The sequence below is a fragment of the Babylonia areolata genome, chromosome 9, assembly GCF_041734735.1.
Source record: "Babylonia areolata isolate BAREFJ2019XMU chromosome 9, ASM4173473v1, whole genome shotgun sequence".
Taxonomy (NCBI): Eukaryota; Metazoa; Mollusca; class Gastropoda; order Neogastropoda; family Buccinidae; genus Babylonia; species Babylonia areolata.
Window position 1 is genome coordinate 26,700,976 of NC_134884.1, and position 20,773 is coordinate 26,721,748.

The following is a 20,773-nucleotide window of genomic DNA, read 5'->3' on the forward strand; positions in this document are numbered from 1 at the left end:
ACACGCTGTCCCTGGCTGCAGATTTTTCCGCATGGGAACTTGACTTTTCGTCAAGGTCACTCCTGAAGTATTAGACCTAGTAACTCGAAAATTGTATCAGACTACGTTCAGTTTTCTGAACGTGCTTTCGTCCAGCAGTGTGAAATAATGCGAAAATGATGAGTTTTAGCTGTGAAAACGGTGTGTTTGACTTTGTGACCTTGTACAGTCATGTTCAAAAGCAGCCGCAGGGCCAGCATAGTTTTCAGTAAGTTTTGATAGTTATGCGTTCTTAGTTTTAGTGATTTTACGCTCTTGGTCTTTGTGATGGTACAGAACAAAGGAAGGAAACAGGGGATGTAAGTGAAATATATATTTATAATGTGTGTGTGTGTGTGTGGCTTTGAAGAGAAGAAAGAAAAAGGCGATTTACTTCCGGCAGAATAAATCGGCAGTGGGGTCAAGTGTAGAGTGAGAAAGGTAGTGGGGTCAAGTGTAGAGTGATAGTTTGGGGAAGGTAGTGGGGTCAAGTGTAGAGTGATAGTTTGGGGAAGGTAGTGGGGTCAAGTGTAGAGTGATAGTTTGGGGAAGGTAGTGGGGTGAATTCACGCGTTCGAGACCGCCTCGGACTACCTCGCGATGCAGCCGGATGCGGATAACATGCCATCGGGTCGGTGCTGCGATGTCTTGACGAATTTACTTTCCTGCTGCTCCGAGGCCAAAGCGGAAGTACGCGAATAAGATTCATATGCGGACACGCCCATGTAGAATGCGGGTCGTGCAAAATTAATCGCCAAAATGAGAAATCGGGGGCACACAAATCATCTAGCCGGTCGTCACCAGAATCCGGCATCTGCACGACCTTAACCTTTTCACACAGTATACACATTCTCACTTTCCCGAAGGACAGGGTGTCACAATCTGCATTGAACAACCTGTTCACCCAGTACACACATTCTCGCCTCCCCCATAAGGACTCGGTCTCACAAACTGCATTGAGAAATACGACTGCCGCACATGACAGAAATTCATGCACAAGGTAACCCCGTCACTCCTGTGACACTACCACCAGACACTGACAAAGGACAGCATTGTTGCATTGCGTTGTGTTACGTTTTGGCTCAACAGAGTTATCTGTGTGAAGTCCGGGCTGCTCTCCCCTGGGAGAGTGCGTCGCCACTTTGCAGCGCCCCCCATTTAGTTTGCTTTTCTTTTTCTGCAAGTGTGTTTGTTTTACATTAATTACAAACTGAATTATCTATAGATTATTTTGCCACGGACAACCCTTTTGCTGCTAAGGTCATTTTACGTCCGCTAAGTGCATCCTGTAGAGGGCAGTGGGGTCAAGTGTAGAGTGGTGCACTGATGAAAGTAGTGGGGTCAAGTGTAGTGGTGGTTTGGAGAAGGCAGCGGGGTCAAGTGTAGAGTGAGAAAGGAAGTGGGGTCAACTTAAGTTAGTGGTGTCAAGTGTAGAGTGGTATTTCTTGGAAGGTAGTAGGGTCAGGTGTAGAGTGGTGGTTTGGGGAAGGTAGTGGGGTCAAGTGTATAGTGGTGGTTTGGGGGAAGGAAGTGGGGTCAAGTGTAGAGTGGTGGTTTGGGGAAGGTAGTGGGGTCAAGTGAAGACTGGGAAACGTGGTGGGGTCAAGTGTAGAGTGGTGGTTTGGGGAAGGTAGTGGGGTCAAGTGTAGAGTGGTGGTTTGGGGAAGGTAGTTGGGTCAAGTGTAGAGTGGTGGTTTGGGGAAGGTGGTGGGGTCAAGTGTAGAGTGGTGGTTTGGGGAAGGTGGTGGGGTCAAGTGTAGAGTGATAGTTTGGGAACGTGGTGGGTAAAGTGTAGAGTGGTGGTTTGGGGAAGGTAGTGAGGTTCAAGTGTAGATTGGTGGTTTGGGTAAAACACTGGGGTCAAGCGTAGAGTGGTGGTTTTGGGAAGGCACTGGGGTCAAGTGTGATACTGGACACTGTACACAAATTAACTATCAACGAATCCAATTAATTTTAAGTCTGTGCACTGTTTCCGATGTGCAGACGTGACTCATCATAATTATCTTCTATGCTGAGCATGTAATTTCCTGTATTTCCTGTTGGCCCGTTTAAGTATGATTTATCATGTGCAGTTTTATTCCATCTCCATCTGTATCTTTTTTGTTTGTTTGTTTGGGTTTCTTATGGTCTTATTTACTTACTTTTTTTCGAGCTATTTGCTGTTTTTTTGTTGTTGTGAACAGTGTGTCTAATAATGATCATGTTTAAATCCATTGTAATGTCAAATCTTTATCGCCACGGCTGCTCAAAGAAGGAAACAATAACTTCAATAACTGTCATTTATGTGTAACTGGAAAACATCAATTTCATTTCAGCATTACTGCGCCTGTGTATCGTTCACCAGCTGTCAAACTAAAGCAAAGGAAAACAATTTATCTCGTTCCTGACCACAATATAATCTGTTTGATTGTAGTTGCTCCTTTGTTGATGTGTACGTGTATAACATGTTTTTTGGTGGGTTTTTTTCTGAATAAAGATTTGTTTAAACCAAGTGCACGCTGGTCAAGAGACCTCGGTTTATCGACTCATCCGAAATACTAACACCAAGACCACAACTCCAGGTCTTGTGGAGGAGTGGGAGGTGTGTGTGTGGGTGGGGGGGGGGGGTGAATTCGGGATTAGTATAATAGACTCGAACCCGTACACCCTCGTTGCCTAGTAGTGCGGTGTACCACCAAGCCACGCTACACTCCAGGCACATGATATCCCGTTCCTGTTCTTGCTTCACCACCAGTCGCGAACAAAGAACAGGAACAGAGTTCAGGGAGGTGGAGAGAGGAGGTGCAGGAAGAGAGCTATTGTGCGTGGGAGTGAACAGAAGATCGTTCTTTGTACGGGGAGGGGGGGGGGGGGGACACGATTCGGTCGAGAAGTCCAGTTGTGACTGTGAAAATGAAACCTTAGTTTAAGGCATACATGTCATGGGTCCCCTCCAACATTGCAACACCTCTTCGTGTCTGTCCCTGTGTTTCTGTCTCTGTCTCTCTCTGTCTACATGGCAACACCTCTTTGTGTCTATCCCTGTCTCTGTGTGTGTCTCTCTCCCTCTCCCTCCCTCTCTCTCTCTCGTTCTCAAGGACAGGTTGGAAGACTAGGCAATGCCTAAAATCTTTATCTTTGAGTAATAAAGTTTTCTCTGTGTGTGTGCGTGTGTGCATGTTTTGTGTGTGTGTGTGTTTCCATCGTCTTTCTGTCTGTATGTCTGCTTGTCTATCTGTCTCACGTTCGATTACTTTCATCCACATACACACACTCGAAAGCACGTATACACGCACACACACTAACACACGCATGCACACAGACAGACAGACAGACACACAGACAGACACACACACACACACACACATACACACACACACATACATACACACACACACACACACACACACACACACACACACACACTATCATGCGTTCTTTTGTTGCTGTTGTTTGTTTTTTTTTCCCCTAAAGAAAAAAAATGTAAACGGAATGAAAGGGTAAGTTATTTTGTATGCGTAGGTGGGAACATGCACTCATCGAAAGTTACATTTTATATTTCGACAACCTTTCATCGACGGGCGCAATAGCCGAGTGGTTTAATCGTTGGTTCCGGGTTCGAATCACGGTAACGGCGCCTGGTGGATAAAGGGTGGAGATTTTTCCGATCTGCCAGATCAACATGTGCAGACCTGCTGGTGCCTGAACCCCTTTCGTGTGTATACGCACGCAGAAGATCAAATACGCACGTTAAAGATCCTGTAACCCATATCAGTGTTCGGTGGGTTATGGAGACACGAAAATATCCAGCTTGCATGAACCACGACAGAGTCATTGGCAAGTCGATGTTGGTCGTGTAACGGAAAGAAGTAAGAAGAAGAAGAACAGAAGAGAAGTTTGGCTTTATATTACCTGTAAATGCTATATCTGGTTCTTTGCTATGAACATTCATGAAAATACGCACACATCAAGAGTTCACACACACACACACACACACACACACACATATATATATATATATATAGAGAGAGAGAGAGAGAGAGAGAGACATAGATAATGTATAACACCTAAGAGTTTACGACAGCCAAGTCACGCTCTCATGTCTAACGATTTATGTGTTTGTTTTGTTCATTAAACTACGTACTGTTTCTCTCCCATCTGTTGCACTGAGGCCATTGAAAATGCACTGACAAAATAGACGAAAACAAAAGATCAGACTCGTTCTTGACGACAAAAAAAGAAAGAAGAAGAAGAAGAAAAAAAAAGAGATTAAATTAAGGACTGTCCGAGGCTGTAAGTGTCGCATTCTCACCGTCCTCTGTTGCGCAGTCGGCAGCTCTTTCGGCTTGGCCATGTCATTGCCAGCATGCCAGGTTGGAAGGGTACATTTGAGTGAGCTCCAAGCTCTTGTGTGTAGTTGGTGTTGAGAGAGAAAGAAAGAGAGAGACCGAGAGAGAGATTTCGCTCATCTTTCTCTTCTCAAAAACATATGAATTCAAATTGACCACGACGACTAATTAGCAACATTGTTATTTTACTCAGTGACGCAAAAATGCGTGCGCACACATGCACACACATTCACATAATCACACACACACACACACACACACACACACACACACACACACACACACACAAGTAAACAGCGATACGAAACCGAGACAGGGTTGGAACTTGCCATCACCACAGGATTTAAGCCTCAACCATCGTCCTGTCGAAATGAATGCTATATTCGCACAATGTGAGATTTAGAAGGCGATCGCTAGAGCAACAAAAATCATTGAGTAGTAAGAACAGATGATTAAAAGTAGCATGATCCCGGATTAAGCATATAATAGATCATAGATACCACTGTTTCTTTAAACGAATATTAACCAGGCAACCTGCTTCACTTTACAAGACGGAACACCGTGAGATAGGTTTGAAATATTTCTGCAAAATTCTGCGCGCGCGCGCGCGCACACACACACACACACACATGCGCGCGCGCGCACTGTGGTTGATGAGTTCTTAATTTCTATAATTCAGTGGGCAACAGGAATGCTTCTGAGATGGAGATGGGGCAGATAATGGGGTGGACGTTAAGGACGATTGCATGCCAACCCCAAAAGCAAACAGAATGGAACGTGCTGGCGTGGTTCTGAGGAGAACCTTGTACATTAAACAATTGATCACATTTACATTGCACAAAACATTTTCCAGCATGGTGCTCATTGGGCTACGGTTGCAACTGAACCCAAAAGAAAATTGTGTGTGTGTGCATGCGCGCGCGCGCCCGTGTGTGTGTAGATTGTTCAAGTGTGTCACATCAGCCAACGCCTGTCATTGTTTTATCACATATACAATACACAAAACATTTTCCAGCATGATGCTCATTAGGTTACAATTGCAATCGAACTCAAAAGAAAATGTAGTGTATTGTGTTTGTGTGTGCGTGCGTGCGTGTGTTCGAGTGTGTGTGTGTGTGTGTGTGGTTTGTTCAAGCGTGTCACATCAGCCAGAGCCTGTCATTGTTTAGCATCTGCCAACACTGTCTGACAAGGCCTGTCACTGTTAACCAATCAATAATCACACTTAGCTTAAAATCCTGCGAGGTGTGGCGCCAACAGTCGGAAGAATGTGTATTCTGTACACATAAATCATATAGGGTACTGGCAATTATTTAGGAAAATTTTCAGTTGCAAGGGTGGAATGATACGAATGGAAATTACTGGGCGTAAACTCTGTTTTGGAGTCGTATATTGTAGGATATCATGTCAGACTGGTGCAAACTAGGCCAGTCAGTTTGCTCTCGCAATTTCTTGCAAAGAATGATACGACTGAAAAATAACGGGCGTAAAATGCGTTTTGATTGTTGTCAACTTGTGCCTCAAATAGTATTCAGTTTTACATTTTCCACTCCAAGTAATATTGTTGGGCTTAAAGTTCTAGAGGAATTTAGAAGCTGCTTGATTTATTACAAGGTCTGAGCTTCAAACGAACACGTGGCATCTGTTAAATACAATACGCACAAAAATAGTCTGAGCAACCATTGTAGCGTAGTACCTGTCCCTAGATTTATATATGTGTTTTATAAGTAAAGGCTAACACACACACACACACACAGACACAAATATATATATATATATATATATATATATATATATATTGTGTGTGTCTCTGTGTGTATACATATATAGATAGATAGGTACAGACACGTTAGTGTTTAGTGCCAGTCAGAAACGCTGATAAAAAAAAAAGGCCTTATATTTCGATCAGTGAGTCTGACATGCTCTTTCCGCTTTGGCCAATGGAGGGCGGTTTGGGACACAGTATGCACGTCGTACGAAGGGCACATAACCAGAGCGCTCCATCCTCGCACTTGGCTGTGACGCAAGACCGTTAGGGCGGGAGAGTGAGGAGGGTGGGTTGGGAGGAGGGAGGAGAAGCGTGCAAGCATGTGACTGGAGGGGAGAGAAAGGTGGCGAGGGTGGTGGTGGTGGTAAGGGGGATGGGCGAAGGAGTGAATGCAGGGAAGAGAAGGGTTGAGGGTTAGGTGCGAAGGAGATGGGGACAGGGTAAGATGGTGAGTGTGGATGGGGAAGGGGCGGTGGGTGTGGATGGAGGAACGTTGGGGCTTGTGCAGTGAATTGGAGCTGTGGGTGATAGTGCAGTGTGTGAAGGTTGCTGAAGAGCGGGAGTGACTCAGAAGCATTGATCCAGAAACTCTGTTTCCTCCGCTATCCTCTCCATATCCCCCTCTCCACTCTGGTCCCATCCTTTGGGTTTGGAGGTTAGCTCAGTGGAGCCAACTTGCAGCTTCGAATATGTTAGGAGGGGTGGGGGGGGGGGGAAGGGACGGGATAGGAGGGGGGGGGATGCTTTTAAAATCTGAAGGAGCGGGGAGACAGGTCTGACTGATTGCATAAACTGTCCGTTCTGACCAAGTTGATCATCACGAATTTTCGTCAGAGCGTGGTGTTTCCAAAAGAGGATCCCTGGTAGGGTTTGATGGTGGCCTGCACGCGCGCTGATCCGTCGTCATTCCTTTTCTGCGTTCGTGGGCTGCAAATCCCACGCTAATTCGTATACATACGAGTGGGGCTTTTAACGTGAATGACCGTTTCTACCCGTCATGAAGGCACCCATTTTTTTCGGGGTGTGTGCATGCTTAGCAGGTTCTTGTTTCCATAATCCACCGAACGCTGACATGGATCACAGGATCATAAAAGCGCGAATTTGATCTGCATGCGACTGCACGCGTCGAGGGTTCAGGAAATAGCAGGTCTGGGAGATCACGAAAATCTCCCGCCATTTGCGCCGAAAGCGATTTGTCACGGCTTCAATGGGCAGTAAACTATGAAGAGGTTAAGAAAGAAAAAAGAAAAAAATCGGGGGTAAATAGCAATGAAAAGACGAAAGATTAAGGAAAGAAAAAAGGTTTGACGTGCTTATTCATACAGCATGTGTAAATTTCGATCAAGAACACGAACATACTAACGGAGAAGCGAGCAGGTATACTAACCAAAAACACAAAAATCATGGCTGTATGAAGTAACTTCTGTTCAGTTGCAGAGACATCTGTCACAAATTTAGTGTGTGTGATTATGAAATAACTTTAGAAGACATTCTTTTTGTTTCATCGATTGTATTTGCATTATGATTTGCTTTAGATTTAATACTGTGCAAACCAAACACAGGAATAGCACTGAATGTGTCACCGACAGATACGAGTTTTTAAAGTGTGGACGGGTTTCGTAACATCGACAAGTTTCGTAACCAGGTTGATTTTCCATGTTGCTTTTTAACTCATGCCGGCTGACCACAGTCGACCGCTTTGGTTCTGCAGCGTGCTTGCACAAAGGCTACAGAAGGCGTCTTTTCACTCATTCTTTGCTGTCTGGTTTGTATTGGCAAGCTGCCAAGTTGTGCCCTGGTCTGCAGCCAGCTTCACCCAAGCCCCGACTTACATCGAAGGGCATGGAGGAATCAGGTGAACCAGAGTTAAATGTGTGGCGTCCTCCGAGCTGTACAACTCAATGATGGTGTCCCACTGACTCTTCACAGAGTCAACGGAGAGGAAAAAGAAGGCATGGAACTTTGGAAGAAAGCGGCTTTTTTTCTTCTTTTTTTATTTTTTTTTATATTCAGTACCCCTCCCTTCTTCCTTGGATCCTCCCCCCCCACCTCTCTCTCTCTCCCGTCCTTCCCCTCGACTATATGAATAATCCAGCTCTTTTCATTGTCCGAGTTTACTCAACTGCCTTGAGCAGAATACTGTGTTTTGCATGAGTGATCTCGACTTTTGATCGGGGTCAAACCATAAATTTTGTTACACACACACACACACACACACACACACACACACACACACACACACACACACACACACACAAAACAAAAAAAAACAACAAAAAACAACAACCTATAAATATAAACGTAATGTGCGGTCTTTGATGTGATCATGGAGAAATACTCAAATAGGGAGCAAGTCTTTGTCGAGGTCCTATGAAACCTTGGCAGAGAAAAAGAGCACAATTCTAAGAGCCGCTAAACCCCCTACTTGGATTAAAATGGGTGTCTTTTAAACTTTTCAGTATACCATTCACTTCTGCCCTTCCCACAAAAAGCAAGACAACACACACGCTCGCGCGCGCGCGCTTGGAAACTGGATTTGTTGGTACCGCAAAATCACGCAGCGAAACATGTGCACACACACAAGCATTCAGCGGCAAAAAGCTGGGTTCACAAGCATGGGCTGCGTTGTATGGAACTTGTAAGAAAGGGAAAGGATGTTTCTCCCGCAGCAGCAAGAGAAGACTCAACCCTCTCCTGTCAGCATCCACTGTCTAAAAATAGATGCATAACTCATTGGTCAGGAAAGTTGAAGCCAGCTGGACGCCATACTGAAACTCGTATCCGGCTGTCAGACCGTTGAGAAGTTGTCGGCAAACTTGTGGTAGTTTCTGAACTGTAACTGTGTATCGTCGATGAAATTCTGTTTTGCTTGCTCCTACGAGATACCAAATGTTTTGTTGTGATTGATATCTGCTAATGGTTTATTTACCAAAGTTATTACATGAAAACTGTCCAGTGACACTGTGCAAACTTGCTGTGGAGGTACACATAATCATAGGAATGTCAGCTTAACTAACGCCGCGAGCAAGAGACATCTTGCCGTGAGGCAGTCATCGTAGCCAGCTGAGCGCTCGGCTGCATATATAAAATAGGGGAAAGGTGGGGGTGGGGGTACGAACTAGATGGGAAAGTGAGGAGGGAAGGGAATATATATATATATATATATATATATATATATATATATATATATATATATACATATATATATGTATATATAAGGAAGCGTTTACACACACACACACACACACACACACACACACAGAGCAACAATGCAAGTAGAGAACAAGCAACTGTAAACCACGGTTTAAGACTGCTTCACATAAAACTTAACTACTAAACAAATAAATCACTTCATCTATTATCTTAAGGTGCGCAAATATTGATTTCAGTAGATTTCGAGACATTCAAATCACAGTTATTTGGAATAAATCACTTCATCTATTATCTTAAGGTGCGCAAATATTGATTTCAATAGATATCGAGACATTCTAATCACAGTTATTTTATACAGTTGACATTAGTCAGTGCAAGGAGGCATTTAATTCAGATACCGCTGTAGGAACAAAAGATCTTTGTGTGTGTGTGTGTGTGTGTGTGTTTGTTTGCAAGCAGCATTTTATTTCTTTTTATTTTATACCACCGACTAGAGGAAAGCATTTCAAAAACACAGGAATTCAGGGGGTGAGAACAGTCTTTTGTAAATTGGATAGCCTTCCGCTTCATTGCTTGTTTGTGTCGATCAAAGGAGAGTTGTTTTTGTTCCAGTAATTTAGCCAGCGATATTCACAGTTCGAGCTAGCCGTCCTGTCTTTCCCATGCTGAGACTTCCATCTCAAAGAACAATGATAAAGACTGAAATGCTTTCGGGGGGTGGGGGGGGAGGGCAGGGGGGAGGGGGTGCTGCATGATGGGTAGATTGGTTCATCCGAATGACTAGCGTCCAGAGGACCGTCTGATGTTCCGAAGGGGAGAATATGAACAATAAAAGACACAAACGCGCCAAATACATATAAAGGAAGAGCTGGGAAACAGCCCACTGGCCACTGCCCTGTCTGCTGTACAAGGCTTGCACTCCTCTTCATCCACCCATATTCGGCGCCATTCACCTCTGGAGCTGATGGAAGATGGGAGACTAACTATATTCCCTAGGACCGGAGGTTTGATAATTGGGCGCTTTTGCATTCTTTAATGCCTATAGGGGCGTGATCCTGATCGACATTTTTGTTTTTACTGGATTAAAAAAGAAAAGAAAAAAAAGGCATTTTAGCTCAGTGTGGGTTGTGGTCGATGTTACTATTAACTGTGAGAACGCCTATAACAAATTGCTATGTATCAACGTTCACTGCTTACAGCTGCACAGTGCTGATGTCTGTTATTTGTCAGTTGGTTTGTATTACCACATTTTGCTCCCCCTGTCTGTCTGCCTCTCTCATTCTGTCCGTGGGGGAGGGAGGGTGAGGGTGAAGGTATCAGTTAAAGAAAGGGTTGTGATGCCAATCCTTATACCCTCTCATTACTATCTTTACCTAATTTGCCTTCTTGGTAAAATAATTACTATCTTTTTTTAGACCAGCGCTTGCCAGGCCATTCGGGATTGCAACAAGTTTATCCTTATTTGGCGTGTGTGTGTGTGTAGAGTAATCAATTAGGTCAGTAGGTCAGCCGCAGAGTGACAACGCTTCGTTTCCTTTTCCCCCATTCGTGGACAGCAACACAAACGTTCCGTTGTTGTTGTTGGATTGTCGTTGAGGTTTTCTCCCCATTTTTATTAAGCGCGCGCATGTGTATGTGTGTGATGAGCGGCGGATTTTGTGTGTCTTTTGACAGCTTTTGCCGATTAAAACACGGTTTCTGTACGTTTGGACACACTGGCAGGCGAGGAAGCGAACAGCACACTTAATATAAAGCGAGCTCCCTAAGCTTCTGCCGACGTTCGTCCACGCCAGTCAGTAGCCATCTGATCGATAGAAAAGGAAGGTGGCACAGTGCTAGAGAAGGTGGGAGGTTGGCAGGTGGGGGGTAGGAGGGGGAAGGGGAAAGGGTTGGGAAACAGGGGGGCGGGGAGGGTGTGGGGGGAGGCATGGAGCTAGGGGTAGGGGACGAGAGTGAGGAGGATGGGGTTGGGGGCGGGGCAGGGTGAGGAGAAGGGCAAAGGCACAGCGCCAGAGAAGGCAACGTGGGCGTGATTGGTTCTGACACCTCGGGGAAGGCTCGGAGGTCTCTGCAGTGTGTTGGAGGACGGACGGACAGCCCTTTATTCTTCCCCTCTCCCTGTTGCCTTCTGCATCATGGATAGATCGATAAAGCGAAGCCTGAACGTTCGAATGGTCTGCCAGAGCCAGTTTTCGTCTCTGCTTTTAGTTTTTACGTTGTCCAGACATTCATGAATATGTAGGCCTACGTCAGTACATGACCTTCATCACCGCTGGTTTCGCATGCACACACACACACACACACACACACACACACACACACACACACACACACACACACGCACACGAAATCACGCACGTACGCATACACACACAGGCACACGAACACACACACATGGAGAGAAACACACACACACACACACAAATACACATCACGCGTGTGTCAGCATACACAGGCGCACATACGTGCAAGCTTCATTACTTGTTTATGAACAATATAGTAATATAACAATATAGTGATAGTGATGATTGCATTTGTCTCTTTGTCTACTGATTGATTCAGCAAGTTAGCAAATGGTCAGCGAGACAAAAGGGGAGCGAAAGGGACTTTCCTCGCAACGTTAGATGCTTTTATCGATGCACGAGCAACGACAGTGTAAATAAAGGCTGGAAAAAAGGGTGACAGCAAAGAAGTTGATTGGCCTGACCTGCCCTGTGCTCCAGACCGTGATGAAGTCCGTGATCTCTGACGTCACTGTTTGATTACCGTGTAGGCATTTTTCCTTTAATCTGCCTCCATATTCCTGTTCTTGTTCTCCTCCTCCTCCTCCACCTCCTCATCATCATCATTTTCTTCTTCCTCTTCATCATCTCCTCCTCCTCCTCCTCCTCTTCTTCTTCTTCTTCTTCTTCGTCTTCTCCTCCTCCTCCTCCTTCTGCTTGTCATTGTGCTGCTTTCCTTTTTGGTGTTGGTGCTGTGGTCATTATTGATTATTAATTTTTGATGTGATGTGTCATACGATAAAGATTCAGTTTTTTAAAAAAATATTTATGATGTCTCGTGTCCTCCAGGCGCCTTCCTTATCCCCTTCTTCATCTTTCTGATGACGTGCGGCCTTCCCCTGTTCTTCTTGGAGTGCGTCATTGGGCAGTTCTCTGGCAGAGGCTCCCAGCAGGTCTGGAACGTGGCGCCCCTGTTCGCTGGTAAGTCCTGTGTGTGTGGGAAGAGGAGGGGTTGGGGTAGGGGTTGTGGGTCTGATGGTTTGGGGGTGTGCTTGTGTCAGTTGGGGTTGGGTGGGGTATGGGAGGTGAGCGTGTGTGTGTGTGTGTGTAAGAGATCTGAAGTTTAACGTCTGTTCACAAGAAGTGAGTGATAGGTGATAAGAAACTCTAGGGAGAGCCAGACAGTACAAGGTCTTCAGAGAAGAAGCCCCCCTCAGTCAAGTGTTTCGGCCCATAACTCGTTACACTCTAGGGGGGCCGTGCCGCACCCAGGTCTTTAGCCGGCGGGGCTGGGGGTGGGGTGGGGGCTGGGGGGGGGGGGTGTCATAAAACTGAAAGGAAAATTTTCAAGGACAAAACAATTCAACCATGACAGGTGAGGGAAAGTATGCTTCCTCATGACTTTTTTTTTTTTTTTTTTGGTTTTTTTTTTTTTGGTGTTTTTTTTTAAAAATCCTCATAGTATTTGACTTCTTTACAAGATACCCGTTTTGCAGTGTAGCTGTGAAATCAAAGGAATTTGAAAAAATGACAGTTCTGCAGCAGCTGCTGCAAAAAGCACACATTCCACAAAACTGTTTCGACTATACAAAAGTACGAATAATGATTTACGGTGAAACTGGGTTGTATCCGTTGTCAGTGCTGGTTAATTTGAGAATGATTCGGTTTGGGTGTGTTTTTTTTTTTGTGTTTTTGTTTTTTTGTTTTTTTTTTTTTAGGTGACGACAAACTATGGAAAATACTCTACTCAACTGGATAAAGTCTTGTGTGAATTGATTGTAAAAAGTGTCATTACCTCCTCATTTATTCGTAACATAAAACATTTCTAATCAGTAAAGGGTTCGTGTATAGAAAATCAAAGATTTCGTTAAAAAAAAAAAGTTCTTTGTTAGAATGATACTGATTTACTCCAGACAAGAGTTCACATCGAATCATTATGAAAATAACACAAAAAAATTTCCTTGCGGAAATTTGAAGTAGCATGGAATGGAAAAAAAAAAAAAAGTTGCCGGAAAGGGGAGACAGACAGACAGACAGACTGTTGTGATCACCGGAAAGGGAGACAGACAGACAGACAGACTGTTATGATCACCGGAAAGGGGAGACAGACAGACAGACAGACTGTTGGGATCACCGGAAAGGGGAGACAGACAGACAGACAGACTGTTGTGATCACCGGAAAGGGAGACAGACAGACAGACTGTTATGATCACCGGAAAGGGGAGACAGACAGACAGACAGACTGTTGGGATCACCGGAAAGGGGAGACAGACAGACTGTTGTGATCACCGGAAAGGGAGACAGACAGACAGACAGACTGTTGTGATCACCGGAAAGGGAGACAGACAGACAGACAGACTGTTGTGATCACCGGAAAGGGGAGACAGACAGACTGTTGTGATCACCGGAAAGGGAGACAGACAGACAGACAGACTGTTGTGATCACCGGAAAGGGAGACAGACAGACAGACAGACTGTTATGATCACCGGAAAGGGGAGACAGACAGACTGTTGTGATCACCGGAAAGGCAGACAGACAGACAGACTGTTGTGATCACCGGAAAGGCAGACAGACAGACAGACTGTTGTGATCACCGGAAAGGGAGACAGACAGACAGACTGTTGTGATCACCGGAAAGGGAGACAGACAGACAGACAGACAGACTGTTGTGATCACCGGAAAGGGAGACAGACAGACAGACAGACTGTTATGATCACCGGAAAGGGGAGACAGACAGACAGACAGACAGACTGTTGTGATCACTGGAAAGGGAGACAGACAGACAGACTGTTGTGATCACTGGAAAGGGAGACAGACAGACAGACAGACTGTTGTGATCACTGGAAAGGGAGACAGACAGACAGACTGTTATGATCACCGGAAAGGGAGACAGACAGACAGACAGACAGACAGACTGTTATGATCACCGGAAAGGGAGACAGACAGACAGACAGACAGACTGTTGTGATCACTGGAAAGGGGAGGCAGACAATATGAAATTGCCTGGAAAGGGAGAGAGACTGACTGACTGCCAGGTATGGCCGAGTTCTTTGCCTTCAGGGTGGACAGGTGCCGAGTACAGACACCTGTAATTACCTGTTCCATCTAAACTCGGATCGGCCTCGGAGCGTGCGGCCAACAGAGATTGCTCCGCTCACGCACGAGCTCATGTTCATGCACGACCACGGGCTTTTTTTTTTTCTTTTTTTCTTTTTTTTAATTCCCCTTTTTTTTTAATTTTTAAGATGGATCTATTTATAAGTCCATGGTGATCGACAGCCATAGTACACGCGCGCGCACACACAGACAAGCGGCAAAGAACAGACGAAATCTCTCTCTCTCTGTGTCTCTCTTTCTGTCTCTGTCTCTGTCTCTCTCTCTGTCTGTCTCTCTCTCTCATACACACACACACACACACACACACACACACACACACCAACAACAACAAAACACCCCTCCCCCAACACACACACACACAACCACACACACACACACACACACACACACACACACGACTGTATAAACTATCAGGGGTGCGGAGGAGGTCGCGGGGTGGGGTAAAACAAAACAAAAACAAATAAAAACAAAAAAAACAACAAAACCGGTTGCAAACAGAACGACTGCGGTGAGTTGCGTCATTGGCGTTAGAATAACGCCCTTGGTCTGTGCGTTGATGAATGTAGTTGGTATTTTTGGTGTTGATGGACTGTAACTGATAGCATGGTGCTGGTGTCATATGGGTTGACAGCTTTGTTTCCTGATCACCGGTGACTGGAGAGAGGAAGCCGTGACGTGTGACCCCCCTGTGTGTACTGAGTTGTGTGTACACACACACACGCGCGCGCGCGCAATCACTCACTCACTCACTGAAAGAGAGAGAGAGAGAGAGAGATAATGTCAGAGAGATTGTCACAGAGAGAGAGAAATTATGTCAGAGAGAGAGAGAGAGAGAGAGAGAGAGAGAATGAAGGAAGCAAAAAAGGTTTGTTTCCTCTGGGGGAATAGAATAAAGCAAGCAATGTTTTGTTGTGCTTTTGTTTTGTTTTTCAATTAACTCTCGAAGGGGAAAATATTAATTGGGGGAAAGGGAGGGATAGAAAAAAAACCATACGGGAAATAATTTTTATCAAACAAGAAAAAAACAAGGAAAGGAGAGGGGGGAAAAGGAGGAAAAAGCCAACTATCTCAAAGCATCATGATCATTAGAGATAGCCAGAGGGAGCAAGAGAGATGTGAGGAGATGGGCCGCATGTGTTATTTTGTGTGGGCATGCGCTTCGCTCTTTTGCTCGTGGGAAGTTTTAGTTTCAAGGAGGTGTCTGAGCGTGCGGACAGATCTGTATACAATGTTACATGCGCAACACCACATCTACCGTGCGTGCGTGCGTGAGTGTGTGTGTGTTTAAAGGAACAGACGTCTGATCTTCGCATAAACCCAAAGCGATGATCAAGCCTTGAGAGCTTATCCTTGGCAGCGTGGAAAGGCGGAGAGAGAGAGGGAGAGGGAGAGAGAGAAGGTCAGAGAGAAACTTCCCGAAGGTTTTTTCTCTCTGTCCTTCAGATTCTGCACTCCCTTCTCCCCATCACCTCATCACACCCGTACCCGCCCCTCCCCCTCGTCAGTGCTGGAATGTTCTCGTCTCGTCAGTCTGTGCCAGAGGAGAGTCATAACCCGCACTTTCCGCGAGGAACGGTGCTCGGCGCCCTTCGTGCTCTGGTTGTTCTGGCTCCTCCCCAAACATCCCCCGTCAGAAGCTGTCACAGTTTCAGTAGCGGACCCGCAGAGATGTATGTGTTCAGTATGTGGTCAGTCAGCGGTCGAACAGCAGTACAGTACATAGCGATCTAGAGATACGGTGATATTTCCGGACTGTTTTTTTTATTATTATTTTTTTTATTTTTTAAATACATTGTTGTTGTTTTTTGTTTTTTTTATTCCCCCCCCCCCCCAGCCCCTTGGCCTTGCTTTGTGGTGGTCTGGGTGTTAGTCGTTAGGATTAAACGGTAAACCGGAATCTCGCTTGCAGCATGCTCGTTAGGATTAAACGGTAAACCGGGATCCTGCTTGAGCATGCTTGTAGCGCGCGGAAAGGCATCCAGGGCAATAGAAGGGTTTTCATTGGCAAAATTATATCGAAAAATATAACTTTGATGGTAAAACAAATACATTTGCTGACAGGGAAAACGCAAAAAAAAAAAAAGAAAGAAAATATAAGAGCGGCAAGCACTGTGGCGATGGCGTTCTCGGGGAGAGCAGCCCGAATTTCACGCAGACAAAAAGTAATATACCTACAGTACAGTACAAAACGAATCGATACGACATTACATAACACAACACAACACATGATGGTACAGAGAGAGAAGAATGTCGCTCTGACAGCAGTCGGGGAAAATACTACACCGAGTCTTCGAAGAATGCATATGGATGAAAGAAAACAAAAATAAAGATTGCGAGAAAAAAATGGCTTGCTATAGCTTTTTCTGAATTATATTCTGAAGAGATTCTACCCACACCAAAAGTTGTGTTGATGCGTGGGTACCATTTTCAGGCTCTGAAAACTGATGGTATCGTTGTGGACCGCGGTGATCATTTTGTATTTGTATTTGTATTTCTTTTTATCACAACAGGTTTCTCTGTGTGAAATTCGGGCTGCTCTCCCCAGGGAGAGCGCGTCGCTACACTACAGCGCCACCCATTTTTTGTGTGTTTTTTCCTGCGTGCAGTTTTATTTGTTTTTCATATCGCAGAGGATTTTTCTACCTTTGACTTATAATTGAGAAGCGGACATGTCCTGTTTCTTCCACAACAATCATTAACTCAGCGCCTATTCGTTTACGGACCGTACTGTGTAAGCAGCTCTGTAAATTAAGCCGACAGGTTCTGCTGCAACCACAGCTTCGCCATCACCAGTAGTAGCCATCGGTTCCACAATAAGCTTAATGCCGAGAATTTCTTTAAAAAAAACAAAAACAAACCAACCAAACAAAAAACAACAACAACAAAAACACCCACACATTGCATGCACTCAGTGCATGACAAATTAGAGGTAGGTCAGTCGGTTTAAAAAGCAAACAAAAAACGCGGACATGCATTGCTGTCGATGACAGACAGACAGGGGGGTTCCCTACATTGCACTCACTCCTCCCCACCACCACCACCACCATCACCCCGAGACGCAGTCTGAAAAACTGGGTCTAACAACAAACGGGATTCGGAGGGTGAACGCTTTTCTGGAGCCTTCAGTCATCCATCAGCTCATATCCGTCATGTTGTTACAGTGCTCAAACCCAACCCCCTACCCCCACCCCGCCCTCCAACCCCTCACTTTCTCTCTCCACCCCCCCCCCCCACGTCCCCCATCCTAGCGCCACCCATCCTCCCCTCATACACACACGCACACACACACACACACACACGCACGCACGCACACTCACACTCACACTCACACTCTGTGCTTGATTATGAATACCAGGCTGGCAGGTTTTCACTTTATTGGTTTGGCACGCTGACATTTTAAAAGGAGTTTCTGCTTTCTTCGTTACCAGCATGTTAATGCGTAGTTTTGGCAACTGCATTTACCCTTGACCGGGTTCCCCCCCCCCCACGCCCCCCTCCCCAACCCCCGTCCGCCACCCCCCACCCCCCCCACACACACACACACATTTTCTTGGGGAAGAAAAAGAAGAAAGAAAAGAAAAAAAAGTTACTTGTATTTGTTTTACTCGTTTTGTCACAACACATTTCTCTGTGTGAAATTCGGGCTGCTCTTCTCCCCAGGTTGAGCGCGTCGCTACACTGACAGCGCGACCCTTTTTTTTTATTTTTATTTAAAAAAAAAAGTTTTATTCTGCTCGCAATTATATTTGGTTTCCTTTCAAGTGGATTTCTTCTACAGAATTTTGCCAGGGACAACCCTTTTGTTGCCGCGGGTTGTTTTACGTGCGCAAAATGCATGCTGCACACAGGACCTTGGTTTATCGTCTCATCCGAATGACTAGCGTCCAGACCACCACTCAGGGTCTAGTGGAGGGGGAGAAAATACTGGCGACTGCCGGTATGATTCGAACCAGTGCACTCAGATTCTCTCGCTTCCTGGGCGGACCCGCAAGGCCTGCCTCAAGACCAACATTACACTTGTGGCAGCAGGTATAATGCAGAGATAATTATGTTCTCTGATGTAATTGTTCAACTGTGTTTTTTGTTGATTGTGTCCGTCTCTGTGGTATGGCCAGCTGACAAGGCTGTTACTCGACTGTCTCCTTGTCATTCTGTCTGTGTCTGCCTTTGCCTCTGTCTCTCTCACTCACTCACCCACCAGAGCTATATATCGATGTATCCTTTCAACATTGTGACAATTCTGACACAAAACTTATAAGATTATTAAAAACAGTATCAGCATACAATATTCTGAAATCATCGAAATTTGTAGTGTGCGCCTTCAAGTCCAGAGCATTGGCTGTCAAACAAAAATGCCAGATAATACATTTCATTTGCAGATGCGTTTGGAGTGCAGTTTGACAAAATGCTTCGTACTGCCAGTACATGTGTACATGCCTTTGTGTGACAAGGGTTTGTAAGTGTGATGATGTAAATGCTGAGAGCAGGGGATGGGAACCAGGAAGAAAACCAAAACTTGTGTTTGGCCTTCACCAACTATATATAACACATTTTGAGCCGAATTCTTCAGAAATATATCTTGTCAGTACATTGTTTTAATATGGGCTGTTGGCCAAAGTCACTTAAAATAAGTCTCTGTCTCTGTCTCTCTCTTTCTCTCTCTCTCTCTGTCTCTCTCTCTCTCTCCCCCCCTCCCCCGCGTCTGTCTCCGCCCCCCTGCATGTGTGAGAGATTAGAGGGATCTGAGAGAAAGACGGAAAGGCAAGGAAATACTGGTGGATTCATCAACCGAGAAACACAGGCTCACAGACGGGGTGGGGGTGGGGTGGGGGGATGTGAGGGGGCGGGGGGGGGGGGAGTGCGCTTAGGAGCTTAGGTCTTTTAACAGAACCATTAATCTCGGATCATTTACATGCAGACGCGGCATTAGCGTTATTACCCAGGATTTAACGAACCTGCTGAAATGCTGGGTAGGGCGGTCACACACACACACACACACACACACACACTCACACTCACACACACACTGTTCGGCAAGCTAACTGCGTCATACAGCTAAGGGAAAAAAAAGTACGGTTACCAGAGAGAAAGGGGGGGGGGGAGGTGGGTGGGAGTGGAGAGAGGAGGGGGGAGAGAGAAAGGGAGGGGGAGAGAGAGAGGTGTGTGTGTGTGTGTGTGAGGTATGGGGGGAGTTAGCTGATCGATTTTTGCAGCTGCTGCTAACCCCCCCCCCCCCCCTCCCAACTCCCCGCCCAGTAAAGCTGCAGTCCTTTTTTTACTCCCCCTCCCACCTCACCCCTACCCACCCCAATTCAGCACCTTTCCCCCTCCCCCACGCCCATTCCTCTCTCAGCCCCTCCCTTTCTCTCTTTGTCGCATGTGTGTGGCTTGAACCAGTTTGGCACTCCCATTCCGGGGAACTGGCAGACTGCCAGCCGTTACTTTTTCGTCGGTTTTTTGTTGTTGTTGTTTGTTTTTTTACCCCCGCCCCTCTGTTTCATGTGTTGACGATCCCAGCAACCGTTAGAACTAAACACGTAAACACTGTTTGTCTGTCTGCCTGTCAAGCTGTTTGTCTATCTCTGTGTCTGCTTGTCTCATTTGCTCTGTCTCTCCCCCTCCCACCTTCCAACTCCCCAGCTCTCTGTCTCTGTGAATACATTTATATATCTGTATTTTATTTGTATGTCTCATTGTGTGTCATATGTATCCATCTTTGTGTGTGTGTGTGTGTGTGTTTGCGTGCACATATATATATATGTGTGTGTGTGTGTGTGTGTGTGTGTGTGTATCCTTGAAAATGTCAGATCTTTACTGAACTGTGGGGGATGATGGTTCCCATGTCTGCAGGCTGACAGCATGGAGGTTGCTGCACTTATTTATAAATATTGATTTATCCTGAGGCGGATGCACATAATATATATATATATATATATATATATATATATATATTGATTTATCCTGAGGGAAAGAATCTTTCTTATGAACATGAGCTTGACTCATAGCGACAGAATCCACAAAGAAAGCAGCTTTTCTTTGTCTCACTCTGTTTTTCTCCCTCCGTCTCTGTATCTTCTTCTCTCTCTCTCCTCTGTCTTTCTCTTAGTCTCTATTTTTCTCTCTCTGTATGTCTCTGTATCTTTCTTGTCTCTCTGTCTCTCCCTCT

General features: G+C 45.4%; 1 protein-coding gene across 1 annotated transcript in view; it reads left to right on the top strand.

Moving 5' to 3' along the window:
- LOC143286168 (sodium- and chloride-dependent glycine transporter 2-like) overlaps positions 1-20,773 on the top strand; it is a 56,228-nt gene that overhangs the window by 2,718 nt on the left and 32,737 nt on the right. The window contains exon 2 of the mRNA XM_076593784.1: positions 12,339-12,470. Coding sequence (XP_076449899.1) covers positions 12,339-12,470 — 132 coding nt within the window. The remainder of the gene's footprint in view (positions 1-12,338; positions 12,471-20,773) is intronic.